This window comes from Phyllostomus discolor, chromosome 8, assembly GCF_004126475.2.
Source record: "Phyllostomus discolor isolate MPI-MPIP mPhyDis1 chromosome 8, mPhyDis1.pri.v3, whole genome shotgun sequence".
NCBI lineage: Eukaryota > Metazoa > Chordata > Mammalia > Chiroptera > Phyllostomidae > Phyllostomus > Phyllostomus discolor.
The window spans coordinates 78,513,372-78,530,657 of NC_040910.2; the positions used below are offsets into that span (position 1 = coordinate 78,513,372).

The following is a 17,286-nucleotide window of genomic DNA, read 5'->3' on the forward strand; positions in this document are numbered from 1 at the left end:
GGATTGAGCACCGGCCTGTGAATCAAAAGGTCACCAGTTCAATTCCCAGGACATATGCCTGGGTTGCAGGCCAGGTCCCCAGTTGGGGGCATGCAAGCATCAACAACGATGTCTTTCTCTTTCCCTCCAAAAATGTCTTAAAAAAAAAAAAGAACAAAAAAGAACAAATTTCTCAAAATATGGTGTTAATTCAAGTCACTAATTGTCCATGATGCATACAGAGAACCTTAGTTCCACAGCTGACACCAATGAGATACCAGTGATGATAGCACTAGCCTATAATCATTATGTTCAAATTTCTTTTGAAAATTAAACTAGTAAATGTTAACCTCAAAATAGCTCAATACCAACATTCTGGGAGTTAAAAAGCTATACTAAAAAGTTAAGGGTGCCATTTTTCTGACAGTCTTCTGCTTAATACAGCAGGTAATCTCAATTATACTTTAAAAAATGACATTTCAGACACTTAAGCCCTGACCGGTGTGGCTAAAAGGTTGCTTGTTATTCCATCAAGGCACATGCCTGGGCTGTCGCCCAGGTCCCCAGCTGGGGGTGTGCAGGAGGCAACTGATGGATGTCTCTCACACGTCAATGTATCTCTTTCTTGCTCCTTTCCCCTCTAAAAATAAATAATATTTTTAAAAGACACTCAAGACCATTTTCTAATTAAAAACACGTAAACCCCAGCCTATAAATCCCCCCTCCCACCCCAAATTAGCTTTCTGACAAAAAACAAACAAACAAAAAAACCCCCCCAAAACACATCACTTTAAGTGTTTTAAACAGAACTAGATTGTATATTCTGCTCCATATAGGGCTGAAATGTGACTTTTCACACCTGGGAAGATAAGCCCAGATGAAGCCACCTTTTGGTTTTATACAATGTTCAGGAACTGCATACATCTCTGTGTGGGAGGAGTTGTAGTTATATAGACCACAAATAGGTCTATATTAAATTTAAGGACTTGCATTAAACTGCTAGAACCTAAAAAATCACCTGACACCCATAACAGAATAGACCACTTCACTGTCTGGCAAATAGAATTTGAGGTAATTGGACTAGAGGGTTTCTATCTGTATCAGGGAGTTTTACTCTTACCCCTACCTTACTCATTTTTGTATCTCAACATCCAGCACAGTACCTGAGATTCAGTAATTATCCAAGTCTCTGAATTGAATATACTTATGGGGGTAAAATTATTTTAAAAAAGATTTTATTTATCTTTTGAGAGAAGGGAAGGCACAAAGAGAAACATCAATCGGTTGCCTCTCACATGCCCCCAACCAGGGACCTAACCTGCAACCCAGGCATGTGCCCTGACCAGGAATCCGACAGGTGACCTTTTGGTTTGAGGAATGACGCGCAACCCACTGAGCCACAGCAGTAAGGGCAGGATGAAGCTACTTTAAAAAGAACTGAGCAGACACTGTGTACTAAAATTACTTTATTACAGTTGATTTTTTTAAACATTTCCTTTGCTATTATACAAAGGATACTTACAAACAAAATATTACATATGACCTTGTTTTCGCTCTTATGTTCTGACAACTTGGTAACAGCTTTAAATGCACAATCTATACAATTAATACAGGTTATATAAGAACTATAAGGTATGTTGAACCAGAAGAATACTGACAATATACTGTACAATAAGCCTTACCAGTTAGTGCTGTGGACCATTTCTACCAGAAGGAAAATGCACATCTGTACAGTCACCTTTACCAGCTGGTGCTGACAGTGAGGGAGAGGCTTCTTCCCCATTGCAACCCTTGATAAGCCTCCACTGTGGGTGTCTGTTTGGTCCGAAAATTGAGAGGACTGTGTATATTTAAAATTAGTCATCTGTAAAGTGGCAGAACGTCACTTTCAAGATGATAATCTCTCACACACACAAAAAAAAACCTACCCCAAAACAACGAACCAGTCCTAGTTTTAAAAGACCACAAGTCCTTCGTCCACTACAAAAACCCTACAGGCTCAAGGGCTTTAGGAGATGAGAAGATGTAGGCTGCCAAAAAAGGAGGCAAGAAACCAAGTCAAAATCTAGGTCTTGCAAAATCATCATTTTTCCCTTCACCAAAGGGAACTAGAAATGTACAAATTCATTGATGAACCTCAATGATAACATTATCAGTTTGCTGATAACCCTCATTTTATCTGGACCCGACTTGTGGGAATAACTGAAAGAGATTGTGAATAATATACACCACTTTTAGAAAAGAACATCCTGCTTAGTTAAAACATTCCCTTTAGCCACCAAAGCTGGTCCTGGGCTATTACAGGTGTGCATTCATCTCTCAATGGTCTACTCAGAAATGATAAGGTTACAGCTTTTTTTTTCTTTTCTTTTTTTTCTTTTTTAAATAAAAAAAAGCGACTGACTGAAGCATTTTTCTTTTTTAGGTAAATAGCAAAAATAAAAATAAAAAACCAACCCTGGCATTTGCACGAATAATGCAAATGGAGCGATATGGCCTTCAAAGTAAGGGGTTAGTAGAAAGGAAGAGAGAAGTGAAGAAAACCCAGAGAAAATGATGTATTAATATTCTTTTTAAAAATTTCTACAATACATGTGCAAAAAAATCATGCTGGTTGAAGAAAACAAAGGGAAATGAATATATAAAATTAAAAACATAAATAATATGTTTGGATGACTGGTAAAAGCAGAAACCAACCTGGGTTACAAAAAGGATTATACATTCAAGATGCTCTTAAACCCAGTGGGATAACTTACGTTAAAACTGTGTTAATAGTTACGTTAAAAATCTCAAGTTTGTTTTTAAATCTTCACAATACAAGCAAAGCTGTTTTAAAATATACACTATACATATTTCTCATAGTCTCTCCAGCCTCATTAATGCGCATTAGGCTATCTTTTTCATATACTAAAACAAGGGGGTTCTGAAAGCTAAACTGCTCAGAGTAACCCATCCATTATTTAAATGTTTGTCTTAAGTTTTAAATGGGTTAAAAAATTTAGCAGACTTACATAAATAGGATTTAGCAACACAAGTGTTAATTTAAAAAACTCTAAAGCATTTACAAATTATCAGGTTGGAATAGTCTGGGGGAGTTATGTGCACTATTATTTTAAAATGTTATTTACATCAGACCATCACTTTCGTAAAAATTTCCCTAAAAGATGAAAAATAAAGTAAATTTGGAGAATTAACCTATTCTAACCTCGCAGAGATCATAAAAGGAAAGGTAAAATAAGAACAAAGTTACCTCTTAACAGAAACCCCACATATTCCTCTTCCCTTGGATTTTGCTCTATGAAACCACCTGCAATTTCCTAATAGGCTCATATGTCAAGTGTCAAGATAATGTGGTAAAATACTTTGTCAGATAATTTACTGGCCTCAAGTGGATTTTTAAAAAATTTCTCACCTTGTGACTCTGCTTGGATTATTTTAGGCATGTGTATGTAATTAATTGGAGGGGCACTCTAAGTAGGCACAAGTCCCATTTAATGTAGAATAAAAGTTATAACATTGAATGCTACTAGGGAGGAGAGGTGGTAGTTTCTGTGATGTTATGAATGCAAGGAAGCACACGTGGAATGGACACCAAAAGAAGAGCCGTCTGATGACACAGCTGGGGCAGCCCGCATCTTAAACTAAATATACTTGTCTGTGACAAACAAAAGGGGGTTGGAAGGGTCCCAATACCCCTCCCTTCATTTGTTTCAAATGTGCCAAACAGTCACATGGATCCAGAAGCTGCAAATATTAAGCAGTTACATCTTTTTAATCACACAATTCACTCCATGATCATGGACAATTTATAGTAACAATAATGTTCATGCGGAGGCAATATATTTGCAGGCTCAGAAAAAGCAAAATGTGCCACTGAGAGAAATCTGTTCCCATACAACTGGTCTTCATGCTTTCAAGTGGCCTTAATATACCTGTGGTGCTAAGCCAAGCCATGCAAAAGCAAAAAGCACACACTTTTCATTAACATTCCTATCTCATTTCTAAACTCCACTGACCTCAGAGTTGCCATAGAAACATACGAGTACTGAAAGAATACAAATAAGGGTTGATAGATTTTTTAACAATGCATTTCCCTTGTCTATGTTCTCCCGACTTAAATACTGTGGGGCTACAAGGCATATCAAAGAAAAGTTAAGTGGGGATAATGAAAAAGGAACATATATAATTCCGGAAATAGGAAAAATGCTCTGAAATGGGATTGATGTGCCAGTAATAGTTCATTTCATTTGAAAATTCAGCTAGAGAACCCAATAAACAATTCCAAGCCATAGTGTTACCTGCATAATTTACATAAACATTAAAACTCTTGCACTTTATAGACAAAAACACACTTCTGTAAACATGGCCACTGGGGGAGGGAGGCTCCCTACACCTCACTCATGATTGAGAACATGTAATCATTATATTGAATAAAATGACTTCACTTCAGAAGATCTTAAACCTGACCAATGATTGAGCTTCATTTCCCCATTTAACAACATTTAAGCATTAATTCTAAAAATGTCACCTAGGATGGTTTCACGGTTAGATGCTAGGACCACAATCGGCAATGACAGCAACTCCTCTCTAGCTGGCACAGACTTATAAACTTTAGTACAAAAACCAACCAACAAAAAATACAGAAACTAGGTCAATTTGTTAGCTACATATTTACAGAAAATTACATGACTTTTCACTCACAATTGCTAAAAACTATGAGTGAAAAGGAAACTGTGCAGGTTGAATTACCCGTACTTTGGGGGAAATTCTTGGGCATCAAGATACCCTTTTCATTCATTCAGAAGTCTTGTATTCTCTCCACTTTTTCATGGCAAACTACCTACAGATGTTCAGATTAGTATATCCAGTGGGTATCTTGTTTCAGAGAGGATTAACATTCCTCTAAAGGAAAATCTCTTGTGTATTTAAAAACAAAACAAACCCAACACAGGCACATTCACACACACACACACACACACACACACACACACACACACACACACCCCCCGAAACTTCAGTTAGGATTGTTGGGAGACAGTTAACAGTGGTGGTGACATAGTAAATGGCTCCCTAGTATCCTTCTCTGCATTTATTTTCTCCAAAGAACATCTATTTTTTGGGTAGGTGGGAAGTGCAAGTTTAAAAAACCCACAATAGACAGATAAGGTGCAAACTAATTTATATATTTCTTATGATGTGAAGGCTACCATTAGGCCAAATGGGTTCTCTTCCCTTGAGTGAAATTTTGGAAGTCTAAATATAAATGAGGGAAAAACTACTTAATGTGACTTTAAAGGGGGTTCTCAGAATTCAGTAGAAAATAAAAATATATAATAAAGAGTTCTCAGCTTCACTTTCTTTTTCTAGGCAAGTATTTAATAAAACTTACTTCTTTACAAATAGTCATGTCCAATGTAGTCTACTGTAGTGATTTCATAAAAGTGCAGACAACATAACCAGACACACAGCAAAATAGACTTCAATCAGTAGTCCTTGCATACAAGAGGCAAGTCTGCTAAGTGTACAACACACTCTTCATTCTTGTAGGAATCTGAGGATGGGAAATTTCCAGTTCTTAACAAGAAAGAGTACTTTTTCAAAGGCAATGCTACAACCTGGTTGGGGCACTATCATGTTAGATGAGGGAAATAAAAACAGAGAACTTGTTTCTCTTTAATGAATGATCTGTATTTTGATAAATAGCTCAAAGATGACAGCCCGAGTTTTGCTTTTGTTCCTTAAAGAAGGTAGTTTTCCATCTAAGAAACAAAAACCTCTTCTTCCATCATTATAGGAGATTCATATTCTACACCTGAAATGTATTATTCTCTGACTTGAATACACACTAGACACACCACATTGTCAGCATGGGACAATATAAGAGACCATATAAACCTCCTAGGAAAGGGTTGCTGCGTTGAGCCAAATCTCTGCCTCACCAGTAGTGGCTCAGAAGGGGTGGAAGGTGCACCAAGAACTTACTATTAGCAAGCAAGAAGGGGCAGCTAAAGGGAGAGAGCCCTCTGCCAATATCATCCCCTTCTCTCCCAGTGGCCATTTCCTGCTCATTTTATAGTTTAGGAGAACCTTGGATGCTTTCAGCAGTCATTCTTTTCTTGGTTGTTTTGGTCCTTAGCAAAACTCATAGCTATTGGTGCTAGTGGAGTAAAAAGAGGAAGAGGATCAATGGTATCACTAATATTCAAGAGTGCACGTGAAGATTCACTGTTTCTTTGATCATCTTCGCAGAGGAATCACCACCAGTGTTTTTAATTGCCTTGGTTCACTTCTCTCTGCATCATGACAAAAACTCACAGAAACACTAACTGGCTCCTTTCCCAGCACTATTTTACTGCATCTGCAACTTAGGTTTCCACATTTTACTTAATTTTCTTTCCATCCACGCAAGTGCTAAAAGGGGTTTAAAAAAGAAGAGACTGCATCTAATGACCACCTTCTCATAAATATCACCCCAGAGTACTCATTCTTAAACACATGCATTCTTGCCTAAACTGAGGATTTGAGATAACAAAACAAAATAACAGAACCTTAAGTGCCCTGATGGAAATGTACAGTATGAGTTACATCCATCTATCTATACATACATATAGACACTCATATGTATATACAATATATACATACACATGATAATAGCTATACCAAAAATGTGCATATTTAACACAGTTTTAAAAAGCCAGTAGATCATGGTATAATACAATTTATTTCCACTAGTGAATGGCACAAATGGAGAAATGCAAAGGAGGTGTTTCAAGTACAATAAGGTCATTTTTTCACAGGTGAAAATAAACAGTATTATTCCAGTGTCCAACACAATGTATTTTATAAAAGTTTAAAATGCCAGACATTTAGTACTTCAAGAAGTAGGAAGTACTAAAGTCTGCCTTATGGTCTGAAAAAGACACTCATAGAGGTTTTGATTTTTGAGAAGGGGATGAGGAAAATTCGGTGGGAGTAGGAGGGGTGTCAAGGACAGTTTCTTTAGTGTACTGAATGGTGTTTACCTGTTGTCTGGGCAGCTTAAAATCATGATTATACTAAAAAGTTTAATTTACCAATAAATCCTTGGTATAGAGTGCCAAGCATATTTATTATACCTGTGGGTGTGGCATCAAATGCAGGACTATTCATCTCTAGGCATAAAAATGCCTAAAAGGAAGGGCAGCTTTGGATAAAACTAATATAAACATTTTCCAGATAACATTACTATATAATGAAGAAGTTATAATTTGGGGTTAGAACTGACTTTAATAACAGGAGAAAGAATATGTTCAAAAGGAAGGTAACCCAATTAGAAATAACATATTTCAAGGTATGAGGCTTTGCATTTTTTAAAATGCTAACTAAAGAAAGGGAAAGACAGTGAACACAAAATTTTTTACTGCCAAGCTCTGGATACCAGATATAGCATTTATGACTTTCTGATATGCTGGGTAAATTTCTCATACTTTTCATTTCCTTAAATACATATGTACTGACTGAACACCAACGTTGGGAGGAGGTAGTAATTTGATCAAATGTTGACATCTGTACACTGATTCAGAAAGTGCCTGCTTCTTTAAGATTTCTTATACCTTTCAAATTTTCCTGCTACGAGCTTTACTCTTTAGTGATTCCTACTATGCATGAGATTTCTCAGAAGTTAGATCTTATAAATACACATAAACCAATTAATATGTATCATTTTTAAATTAAAATTAACTCCATGGAATAGTCCAGGTATACTCATGACCTACATGTAAAACTGGACAAAGCCCCACTGGATAGACATTTGGAATCAGTATTCAATCACGATTTTGTAAGTACACATGGCCTGTGTGAACCCAGTAACTCCATTTGACCAATTTAAGTCCGCATGTGGACTTTAACATGTACCATTGGCAGTCTTTCAGATTTTAAAGAGTTTTGTATATAAAACCCATCTGTTTCCCTATTCCACCCCTCTAGCAGTACAGAGGGGCTAATAAGAACTTTTAAAAAGGTATCAAATTCTATTATATTTCTGGACATTTTATTAATTCTAAAGCTCTATCATTTTCCTCTAAATAGGTAGATATTTCAATTTGTTTGAAATACTATGATATTTGAGTGCAAAAGATATATTGAGAAAATTAAAAGCCCCTTTCATTAGATATGACAAGTACATGTCACGCTCACCTAAAAACTGGTGACCTTGAGCATGGCCAAGAGGACAATGTATGAGAGTGCTACCTGAAACACTGCCTAAAACTGTGTGAAATTCTATGGTGATATTGGTTTTTAAAATATTTACTTTAAAACATTTTTCTTCCAGTTACCTTTAACTAAATGCCAGAAACTCCTAAGGGGATGATTCATGGAGATTGGATTGATATGCCTGGGAAAGACTCAAATTTAACTGAGAAAACCAAGATTTCAACAACCATAGACTCCCATTTGGTCATTAGTCTGGTCTAGGTGAAAAGCATCTTTTGGAGGAATTAGGAGACTTCTAACTTGGAGCCCTATCACTATATGAAAAGCAGGATCCAGAGTTAGCAGCAAGGGTTCTTTCTTCAAGACAACTGGGAGGGGGCAGGACAGTAACCTGTAAGAAAATCTGATATGTCATTGGAAAGGACATTTGTTTTTTCTTCAAGTAATACTCACAGCTCCCTATCCACCTTCAACTAAATTTCTGCACTGGCAAGGAAATACCAAGCAACATCTGACTTTCAGCATTGGATTGATCCTTCATTGCAAAACGAAACGGAACAAAAACGAAACAAAACAAATTAACACATGCCCCTCTCTGGAAAAAAAGAAAATGGTTAGCTTTTGTCAAGAGACTCCTTGACCACTACAACTTACTTTTTTTTTTTTAATCTGCCAAACTTGTTAGTTCCTTTTCAGTAGTAATTTAGCACTGAGGCTAGAGACTTCAGGAAGTGGTGTTTCCTACTATATGATGTTAAATAATGCCAAATGGTCACTAAGTCTCAAGGAACTAGAAGTTTGTAAAGTATTGCAGCAACAAAAACAGCAATTAAAAAAAAAAGAGAGGACCTGCACATGCAGCAAAATCTACAGTGGTAGTGAGGGTTAGTCAGCAGCTGGTAAAGTCATTGGCTCAGTGACTCCTGGTTCACTATGGCAACTAAACTTTAAACAATTGGCTATTCTACGTGTAAACAGGAAATCCCATAAGCCATAAGGGGGTGATCAAATTAATGTATTTGTAGTGTGATGACAATTCCATTAATGGCAGTTCGCGAATATGGCATCATTCAAATACCTCTGGCATTTGATGAATATTGGCTATAATTCTGTTTTTGTACAAAGTAAAGGTACTGTTTGGGGTTTTGAGAGCTAGAGTTTAGCTAGGATGAAATATCACAGTATAAGCAACAAAACATTAGGATATATAGGCTTCACCTCTTCACTCTGCTGCTGAACATACCCACAATATGAACTTTCAGAGGCCTCTCTCTCACCCTTCTGGTCTTCTCCTTGAAAGGCTTACAGGTTTGTTGATGCAGTTCCCACACCACTTGTGATCTCCTTAAGCACCTCCATTTCACATGCCACAAAGAAGGCACAGTTGAATGGAAAAAATAAAATTCTCTGACAAGCCTATGCAGCATTCAGAAAAAGAACTAAGTTGTTTCCTACTCTCTGAAAAAACTAATGTAACCCTTTAGTGTTCATGGCTTTCCACGTTTTTACTCCAAATGAGGCTGAGAAGTCAGAACAATTTAATAAAAAAAATATACTGGTGAGGGAATACAAGTGTGTTTCCATAATTTGCTCCAGCATATGTTGCCTACTATTGAGTGGCTTGTAAGAACTAGGGGTATGGAGAAGGCTTTAGATCTTTTCACAAACTTCCTAGGATACAGTTACCCCAAAGTGATGAGTCAAGCCACTTTGCTGTATTTTATTTTTACAGTGTTGAGAAAATACCCATCTAGCCAATTTTTTTTTACCGCACGCATGACGTATGTGTGCACGCACACGGTTCCTTCTCAAAATCTCTCCAAAAGTTAAAAACAAACAACAAAAAACCCGGCAGCCAAATACTATGACATCCCAATTAGTAAACACAAAATAAAACGCTTTACAAAAATGAATAAAATATCCCATATGCACTCAGCTTCCACACTGTAGTACCCAAGTGAGGAGGCTGCTGTGATGATGTCTGTAGGCAGTTTCTTTTGGCAGATAGCTCCAGCGGAATTGCCACTTTCAATGATTAAGTTATGTATAAGACATGTGTGACCCATTGGATATTTGTGAAGTGACACTCGTGCTTCTGCTCATGCCCTGCTCCGTCCGTCCCCCAGAAGCTGTCCGCCTCAGAGCCTGAGGGCTATTGCGGACTCCCATACTGCTACCTCGGGGTACCCCTTGTATTGGCCCTGAGGGATGACCCCACGGCTGGGGTCCACCTTGCATCGGATGGCCCCAAGCTTGTGGCGGGCCACCCATGGGATGACCCCAGTGAGGTGCTGGACCCCCAGTAGGGTTGTGGGACCAACCAGAAGCTCCTGGGTAGCTGTGGCTAAATGCCTCAGGGGAGAGATTAGAAAGGACCATGTTACTAAAACCTAGTCTCATACTTTCAGAGTCAAAAGCTTCAATCTCTCTGGCTTGACGTTCCAGCAGGCTTCTTATTCGTTCTGTGCGTTCATTCTGCAAAGCCAACATCTCTTCTTCAATCTGTTAGGGGTTAGCGGAAGGAAGCAAAATGAAAACTGATTTATTTTAAGTCTAAAAACTAAGGAAGCAGTAATTACTCAGCTTTGAAGTGAATCGTAAGAAATTCACTCTGGCTATTTTATGGATTTGCATTTAAAAGCCAAAGGGATGTACTGTGGGAATCTCATATAACTTTTAAATTATATTTTATTGATTATACTATTATAGTTGTTCTGATTTTCCCCCTTTACCCCTCTCCACCCAGCATTCCCCACTCCCTCAGGCAATGCCCCCATCCTTGTTCCTGTCCACAGGTCATGAGGGTAATTTCTTTGGTTAATTTTTCCTATAATGGACTTTACATCTCCATGGCTATTCAGTAACTTTACTTGTTCTTAAACATTTATTTATTTATTTATTTATTTATTTATTTATAGACAGGGGAAGGGAGGGAAGGAAACATCAATATGTGGTTGCCTCTCCTGCACCCCCTACTGGAGACCTCGTCTACAACCCAGGCATATGCCCTGACTGGGAATTCACCGGTAACCCTTTGGTTCGCAGGCCAGTGCTCAATCCGCTGAGCCACACCAGTCAGGGCTCTACTTGTACTTCTTAATCCCCTTATTTTCCATCGATTCTCCCACACCCCCCATCTCTTTATCTTCAACCTTTGGCATTTTAATTATGTGTCTTGGGGTGGGCCTCTTTGTGGCCATCTTGCTTGGGACTCTGCTTCCTGGATTTGCATGTCTATTTCCTTTACCAAATTAGGGAATTTTTCTTTTATTATTTCTTTCAAATAGATTTCCAATTTCTTCTCCTTCTGGCACCCCTATGAAGCAAATGTTGGACTGCTTAAAGTTGATCCACAGGCTGCTTACACTATCCTTGTTTTTTTCCTTTTTTCTTCTTGCTCTTTTGCATGGTTTTTGTTTCCTTATGTTCCAAATCACTGATTTGATTCTCAGCTTCATCCACTCTATTTCAACCATTGTTTCCTTGTAAGTTGTTTTTTATTTCAACCAGTGTATCCTTCACTTATGACTGGATCTTTTTTATGCTGTTAAGGTCCTCACAAAGTTCCTTGAGCATCCTTATAACCTGTGTTTTAAACTCTGCATCTGATAGATTTGCTTATCTCTATTTCATTTAGCTCTCTTTCTAGTTTTGATCTGTCCTTTCATTTGGGCCATGTTTCTTTGTCTCCTGGTTTTGGCAGGCTCCCTATATTTCTATGTATTAGGTAGAGCTCCTCTGACTTGGTAGTATGACCTAATGCAATAGCTGTTCTGTAGGGTCCAGAGGCACAGCCTCCCTTACCACCCAAGCTGGGTACTCAAGGTGCACCCTACATGTGGGCTGAGTACAGCCTCCTCTTGGAGTTGAGCCTTGGTTGCTGTTTGCAGATCAGTGAGAGGGCTTTACCCAGGCCAGTCAGGATGGCTGTGACCACTTACCACCAACCTCCATACCCTGTGGAGTAGCAGCTATGCAGGGGCATAGTGGTGGTAAAGGCCAAGGCCAGACCCTACCCATGTTTTGCCCAGGGCTACCCTTCCTAAGCTACAAAGCAATCAGAGATGGCTGCTACTTGTGTTGGGCCTGGAGACTTCTTGGCAAAGCCACGCTGTGAATCTAGGCTACTAGTTCGGGGCCTGGGGCTCACTGAGGCCAGCAGCTGTTTGCTTGAGAGGATTTATTTATTATTTATTTATTTATTTATAAGATTTTATTTATTTTTAGAGAGAGGAAAAGGGAGGGAAAAAGAGAGGGAAAGAAACATCAATGTGTGGTTGCCTCTCACGTGGCCCCCACTGGGGACCTAGCCTGCAACCCAGGCACGTGCCCTCACTGGTAACTGAACCAGTGACTCTTTTGTTCACAGGCCAGCACTCAATCCACTAAGCCACACCACCCGGGGCTTGCTTGAGAGGATTTAGGAAGCTGTGCAGCAGGAGCCAAGACCAGCCATTCATATGGAAAAGCAGCTTGGGTGGGCCTGTAAGTTGGTAGGCACAGAGTCTCTGTGGATCTCCAAGGATGGTCAAACAGTGTTAGCTAGGTTGACAGAATCTTAGACTTGGCTCCAGCCTGCTGTTGGGGGAAAGCCCAGGAAAAGGACAACAGGCTCTGCTCGCCTTGATGCCAGATACCTTAGCCTCCTCCTGCACACCACTTGTGTTCCTCAAGCTGCTTTCCTGGTGCCGGAGCTCAGAGGGAATGAGTCTGAGTAGGTGAGTCCCTGTGTAGTTTCTTTAAGAGGAACTGCATGAGGGTCTCCAGCAGTTTCCTCGACCGACTCAATCCCAGCTGGTTTTTGTAGCCAGAAGTAGTGGGTGGGGACATATCTTCCTGGCACTGGAGCCCTGGGCTGGGTGGCCCGGTGTGGGGCTGGGCCTCCTCAAGATATCGCTCCCATTTTTTTATCCAGCGCACGTGGACGTGGGACCAGCCTGTTCCAGGTCCCTGCCTTTCTATCAGTCTGGATGGATGTGGTTTCTTTATTTCCATAGTTGTCAGACTTCCATTTAACTCGATTTCTGTTGGTTCTGAGAGATGGTTGGTCTATATTTTAGTTGTCGTTTTGATGTGGTTGAACAAAGAGGTGAGCCATGTCTGCCTACACCACCATCTTGACCAGAGTCTTCTAATATATATTTCTAAAATATGTAAAATCAAGTCCTTAAAAGCAAAGGTAATAATCTGCATTAAAATAATAAATCAAGGTATTATCATCAATGGCTAGTAAATCCATTAGGTAAAAAATTTAATGAAAAAGAAAATGAGTGAGGAGAAACCAGTCTTAGCAGACATACCATAATGTTATTTAATAAGATAAATTTGACATTGGTATAGGAATAGAAAACTAGTAAATTAGAAATAGAATGCAGATCAAAGTTTGTATGTTTTTAATGCAGGACAAAAGCAGCAACTAATTCAATGGGAAAAAGATCGATTCTCAGCAAATAACACAGGCACAATTGGCCATCTACCTGCAAGGAAATGAAAGTGGAACCCCAGCACATTCCATGTTGCAGATGGACCAAAGTGAAAGCCAAAACCACAAAAACTATAAAGTTTTCATTAAAAAGTTAGAAGACACTATGTACTTAGAAATCAGTGGTTGGGTAGCCATTTAATCAGTTCCAGAAAACTAGGAGGTATTACAAATAAATATAGTTGACTATATATAATTTTTATAAATGTAAAAAAACCCCATTAAAGTCAACAAACAATAAAAATATTGAAGAAACTTTTTATGATCACATCGATAATGCCTGAACTCACTGATCAATATAATATCACTTAAAAGAGGGACAACTAGATGTTATGTATCTCTCAATATGATGCAAAAGGAAATATATAGTAATCCTTACATAAATTTAATCTAAACATGATCATGCCTCTAAATCTACTTACCAGTTTATAATAAATATGAAGGAGAGAGGAATATATAAATAACAACATGAGCATATAATCAGCCACATCTAAAATGTGAGAATACCTATAGAGCAAATTATCCAATGTACAGTTTAAAAAGGAGTAAGAGTCCTGGATGGTGTGGCTCAGTGGATTGAGCACTAGCCTGTAAACTAAGAGGTCACTGGTTCAATTCCCAGTCAGGGAATGTGCCTGGGTTGAGAATCAGGTCCCCAGAGGGGGGGCAGGAGAGGCAACTGATCCAAGTTTCTCTCGTACATCGATGCTTCTCTTTATTCCTCTCTTTCCTTCTCTCTAAAAGTAAATAAAATCTTTAAAAAGTTAAATGTCTCCCTATGATTCGGACATTAGAACCTTTACAGTTGTCCCAGGGGTTCCTAAGCCTCTCATTTTTTTAAATTATGGTTTCTTCATTCTGGTTGAATGTTTATTTCTTTCTTCTGCTCCAAACCATTAATTTGAGCCCCAGTTTCCTTCTCTTCACCATTGGTTCCCTGTACATTCTCCTTTATTTCACTTGACATAGCCTTCACTTCTTCCTCTATTTTGTGACCATACTCAACCATTTCTGTGGGCATACAGATTACCAGTGTTTTGAACTCTGCATCTGATAGGTTGGCTATCTCTTCATTGCTTAGTTCTTCTTCTGGAGTTTCGATCTGTTCTTTCATTTGGACCATATTTTTGTCTCGGTGCACCTGTTACGTTGTAAGGGAAGCCTTAGGAATTCACCAGAGCAGGGTAACCCATGTTGCTGCATTATGGAGCTATATGTGGGGGAAGAGTCCACAGACAGGGAACAATCCCACTTGCTGGGCTCTCAGCTGGCTTTCAGTCACTTCTTCCGCTATCCACAAGCAAACTGGGCCCTTCTGGTGGGTGGGTTTGTGTATGTTCTAGGACCCTGTGGGTCTCTCCAACAAACTCTCCTATGAGGCTGGGGGTTTCTCTTGCTGCCTCAACCCTCAGAGGTTTTTGAGGCTTTCTTGACCCACACTGGAATCCTGGGTCACATGGTCTGTCTTGCTCCCCAGCTGTTCCTCCTGGTTTGTTCACATGCAAATGTGACACAACCCAGTCCTCCAGCCAACACTTTGTTCACCCGTTCCTCCAGCCACCTTGCTGTGCATCCTCTCTGCCCAGCTGCCTGTCTCTGCCCCTCCTACCAGTCTGGATGAATGTTTCTCCTTTAACTCCTTGGTTGTCAGACTTCCATACAGTTTGATTTTCTGGCAGTCTGGTTGTTTTTTGTTTTTAAATTTGTTGTTGTTCTTCTTTTGGTCGTGGAAGGACACAAAGTGTTACCTACTTATGCTTCCATCTGGGCCAGAACTGTATCAGTTTTATATTCACATTTCACTAGACTTTGTAGAACATGTAGGCTTTGCTTCATATATTGAAATGATTAATTAGCACTGTTTAACTCTGAACCACTAGGTGGAGCTAAAAATGCAAATATAATAGTACTAATATTTCCGTAACACTATTCCTCAAATACTATAGGGAGTTTTCCTTTTAGTGGTAATCTTGAAGCATAAGAAACAGAACTTTGTATTGTATTTTAAATATGAAAGTTGGAATCAGATTTATGATATATGTACATTAGACAAATGTACAAATTAGGTTTTTCTCAAAATTTATGTTTTCATCTTTCCATCTTGAATGAGAAACACTGAGATAATTTTTAGAGGCAAGTACCTCTCAAGAAGCCATTATTAAAGACAGATGTGCCAGAGAAATAGTAACATCTTACTTAGGTGGGCGTTTTAAAGAATATATTCTTATCAGAAGAACTGCAGGAAACAACAGAAAATCCATGAGCTGATAATCACTGACAACTTTTAATAGGCAAGACCATTAACTTAATGGACCAATGGACTTAAGACTATGTCAGCTATTGGGAACTTATGGCTCAGGAATTCTGAAACATACCTTTGAATCATGGATACAATTGATAATCTACTACTTCTCATAACAAATACCTTTCCTCTTGTTATCACTCAAAAATCTTTTGCCCAATGCCCTTTATCCAACACACAAACACAGCTTAAGTTCCTTAAAGGACAGAAATGAATTTTGTGATTGTAGTTCTATTCTCTAATATATCTGACAAAGAATAAGTTAAAAACAATAAATGAAGGTACATCTAAAAGTAACATTTTCAGCCTGACTTTTCACCAGTGTGGAACTGATTTTATCTTCTGTCCTCTAGTAATCTTCCACCAATCTGTATAGTTCCAGGCCCAGGACATATGAGTAAAGTATATATTCCTGATCCTTTGTCCCTGCCTCTTCCATGCAATTGCTAAAATTATTCTTCTTCACTCTACAAGTTTTCCTGCAATCTCTTCAAGGAGAGCTACATACATAAAAGAAGTGAGAACATGGAGCCAGAGCTACTCTCTCAGAATTCAATTGTCTTCACATAATCCGTATCTTTCCTCTAGCAATTATATTTAATTATAGTCCCTTAATGTTTAGAACTCATTAATTATAAGGTTCATTATTGAATCAACACTTTTTTAAAAAGGAAAAAAACCGACCAAATTAAAAAGGATATACGATATTATAAAAATAGTCTAATGCCACATCTGTCAATATATTTATAAAATGTTCCAGAAGAAAGCAAATACTAGTACAATTACCTTCCTTCTATTACTTATACCTTTTGTTCTAAGAGTGCCCGGCGGAGGGAGACCCTCTGTTCAAGCTCCCGAAGCTCTCGATCATGTTGTGCCTCAGCCTGCATCTTGATTTTGCTCTGATATGCATTCAACAGCTCCAGTTCCTGCTGCAGCTGCATCTTCAAAACCTGGCACTCTGCTTCCTGTGCTTCATCCAAGCGTAGCTGAAAGAAAACAGATATATCCTACTATAAGCTATCTGTTCATGACTTGTGGAAAGAAGTGTGAAAGAAGACAGACTACTCTTTCGTAGGATACATAATTGTTTTCTCTTCTATCTTAAACATCTCTGAAAAAGGAAGGCATAGTAACCAACCATGGCATTATGAAGACAAAGTTATCATAAGCTACTTCAAAAATAACCATATTTTTCTTAAGAAAAATTTAGACACTTGATTAAGTGATGTAAGACTCTGAATTTCTTGCTCTAGCTAGGTAGCTCAGTTGGGGAGAGTGTTGACCTGATATGTGGAAGTTTGACCCCAGTCAAGGCACATACAAGAAT

At 38.6% G+C, this 17,286-nt stretch overlaps 1 protein-coding gene across 6 annotated transcripts in view; it reads right to left on the reverse strand.

The window, feature by feature from the left end:
* Positions 1-1,430: 1,430 nt before the first annotated feature.
* The window catches only part of TAOK1 (TAO kinase 1), a 143,861-nt gene continuing 128,005 nt past the window's right edge, over positions 1,431-17,286 (reverse strand). For 5 of the 6 annotated variants that reach the window (XM_028519463.2, XM_036033324.1, XM_036033323.1 and 2 more), the window contains 2 exons: positions 16,763-16,945; positions 1,431-10,674 (listed from right to left, as the gene is read on the reverse strand). In XM_028519463.2, the coding sequence (XP_028375264.1) occupies positions 10,213-10,674; positions 16,763-16,945 (645 nt within the window). In that variant the 3' untranslated portion in view covers positions 1,431-10,212. Of the gene's footprint in view, positions 10,675-15,352; positions 16,424-16,762; positions 16,946-17,286 lie in introns of those variants that run through there. The other variant, XM_036033325.1, reaches the window with a different exon arrangement.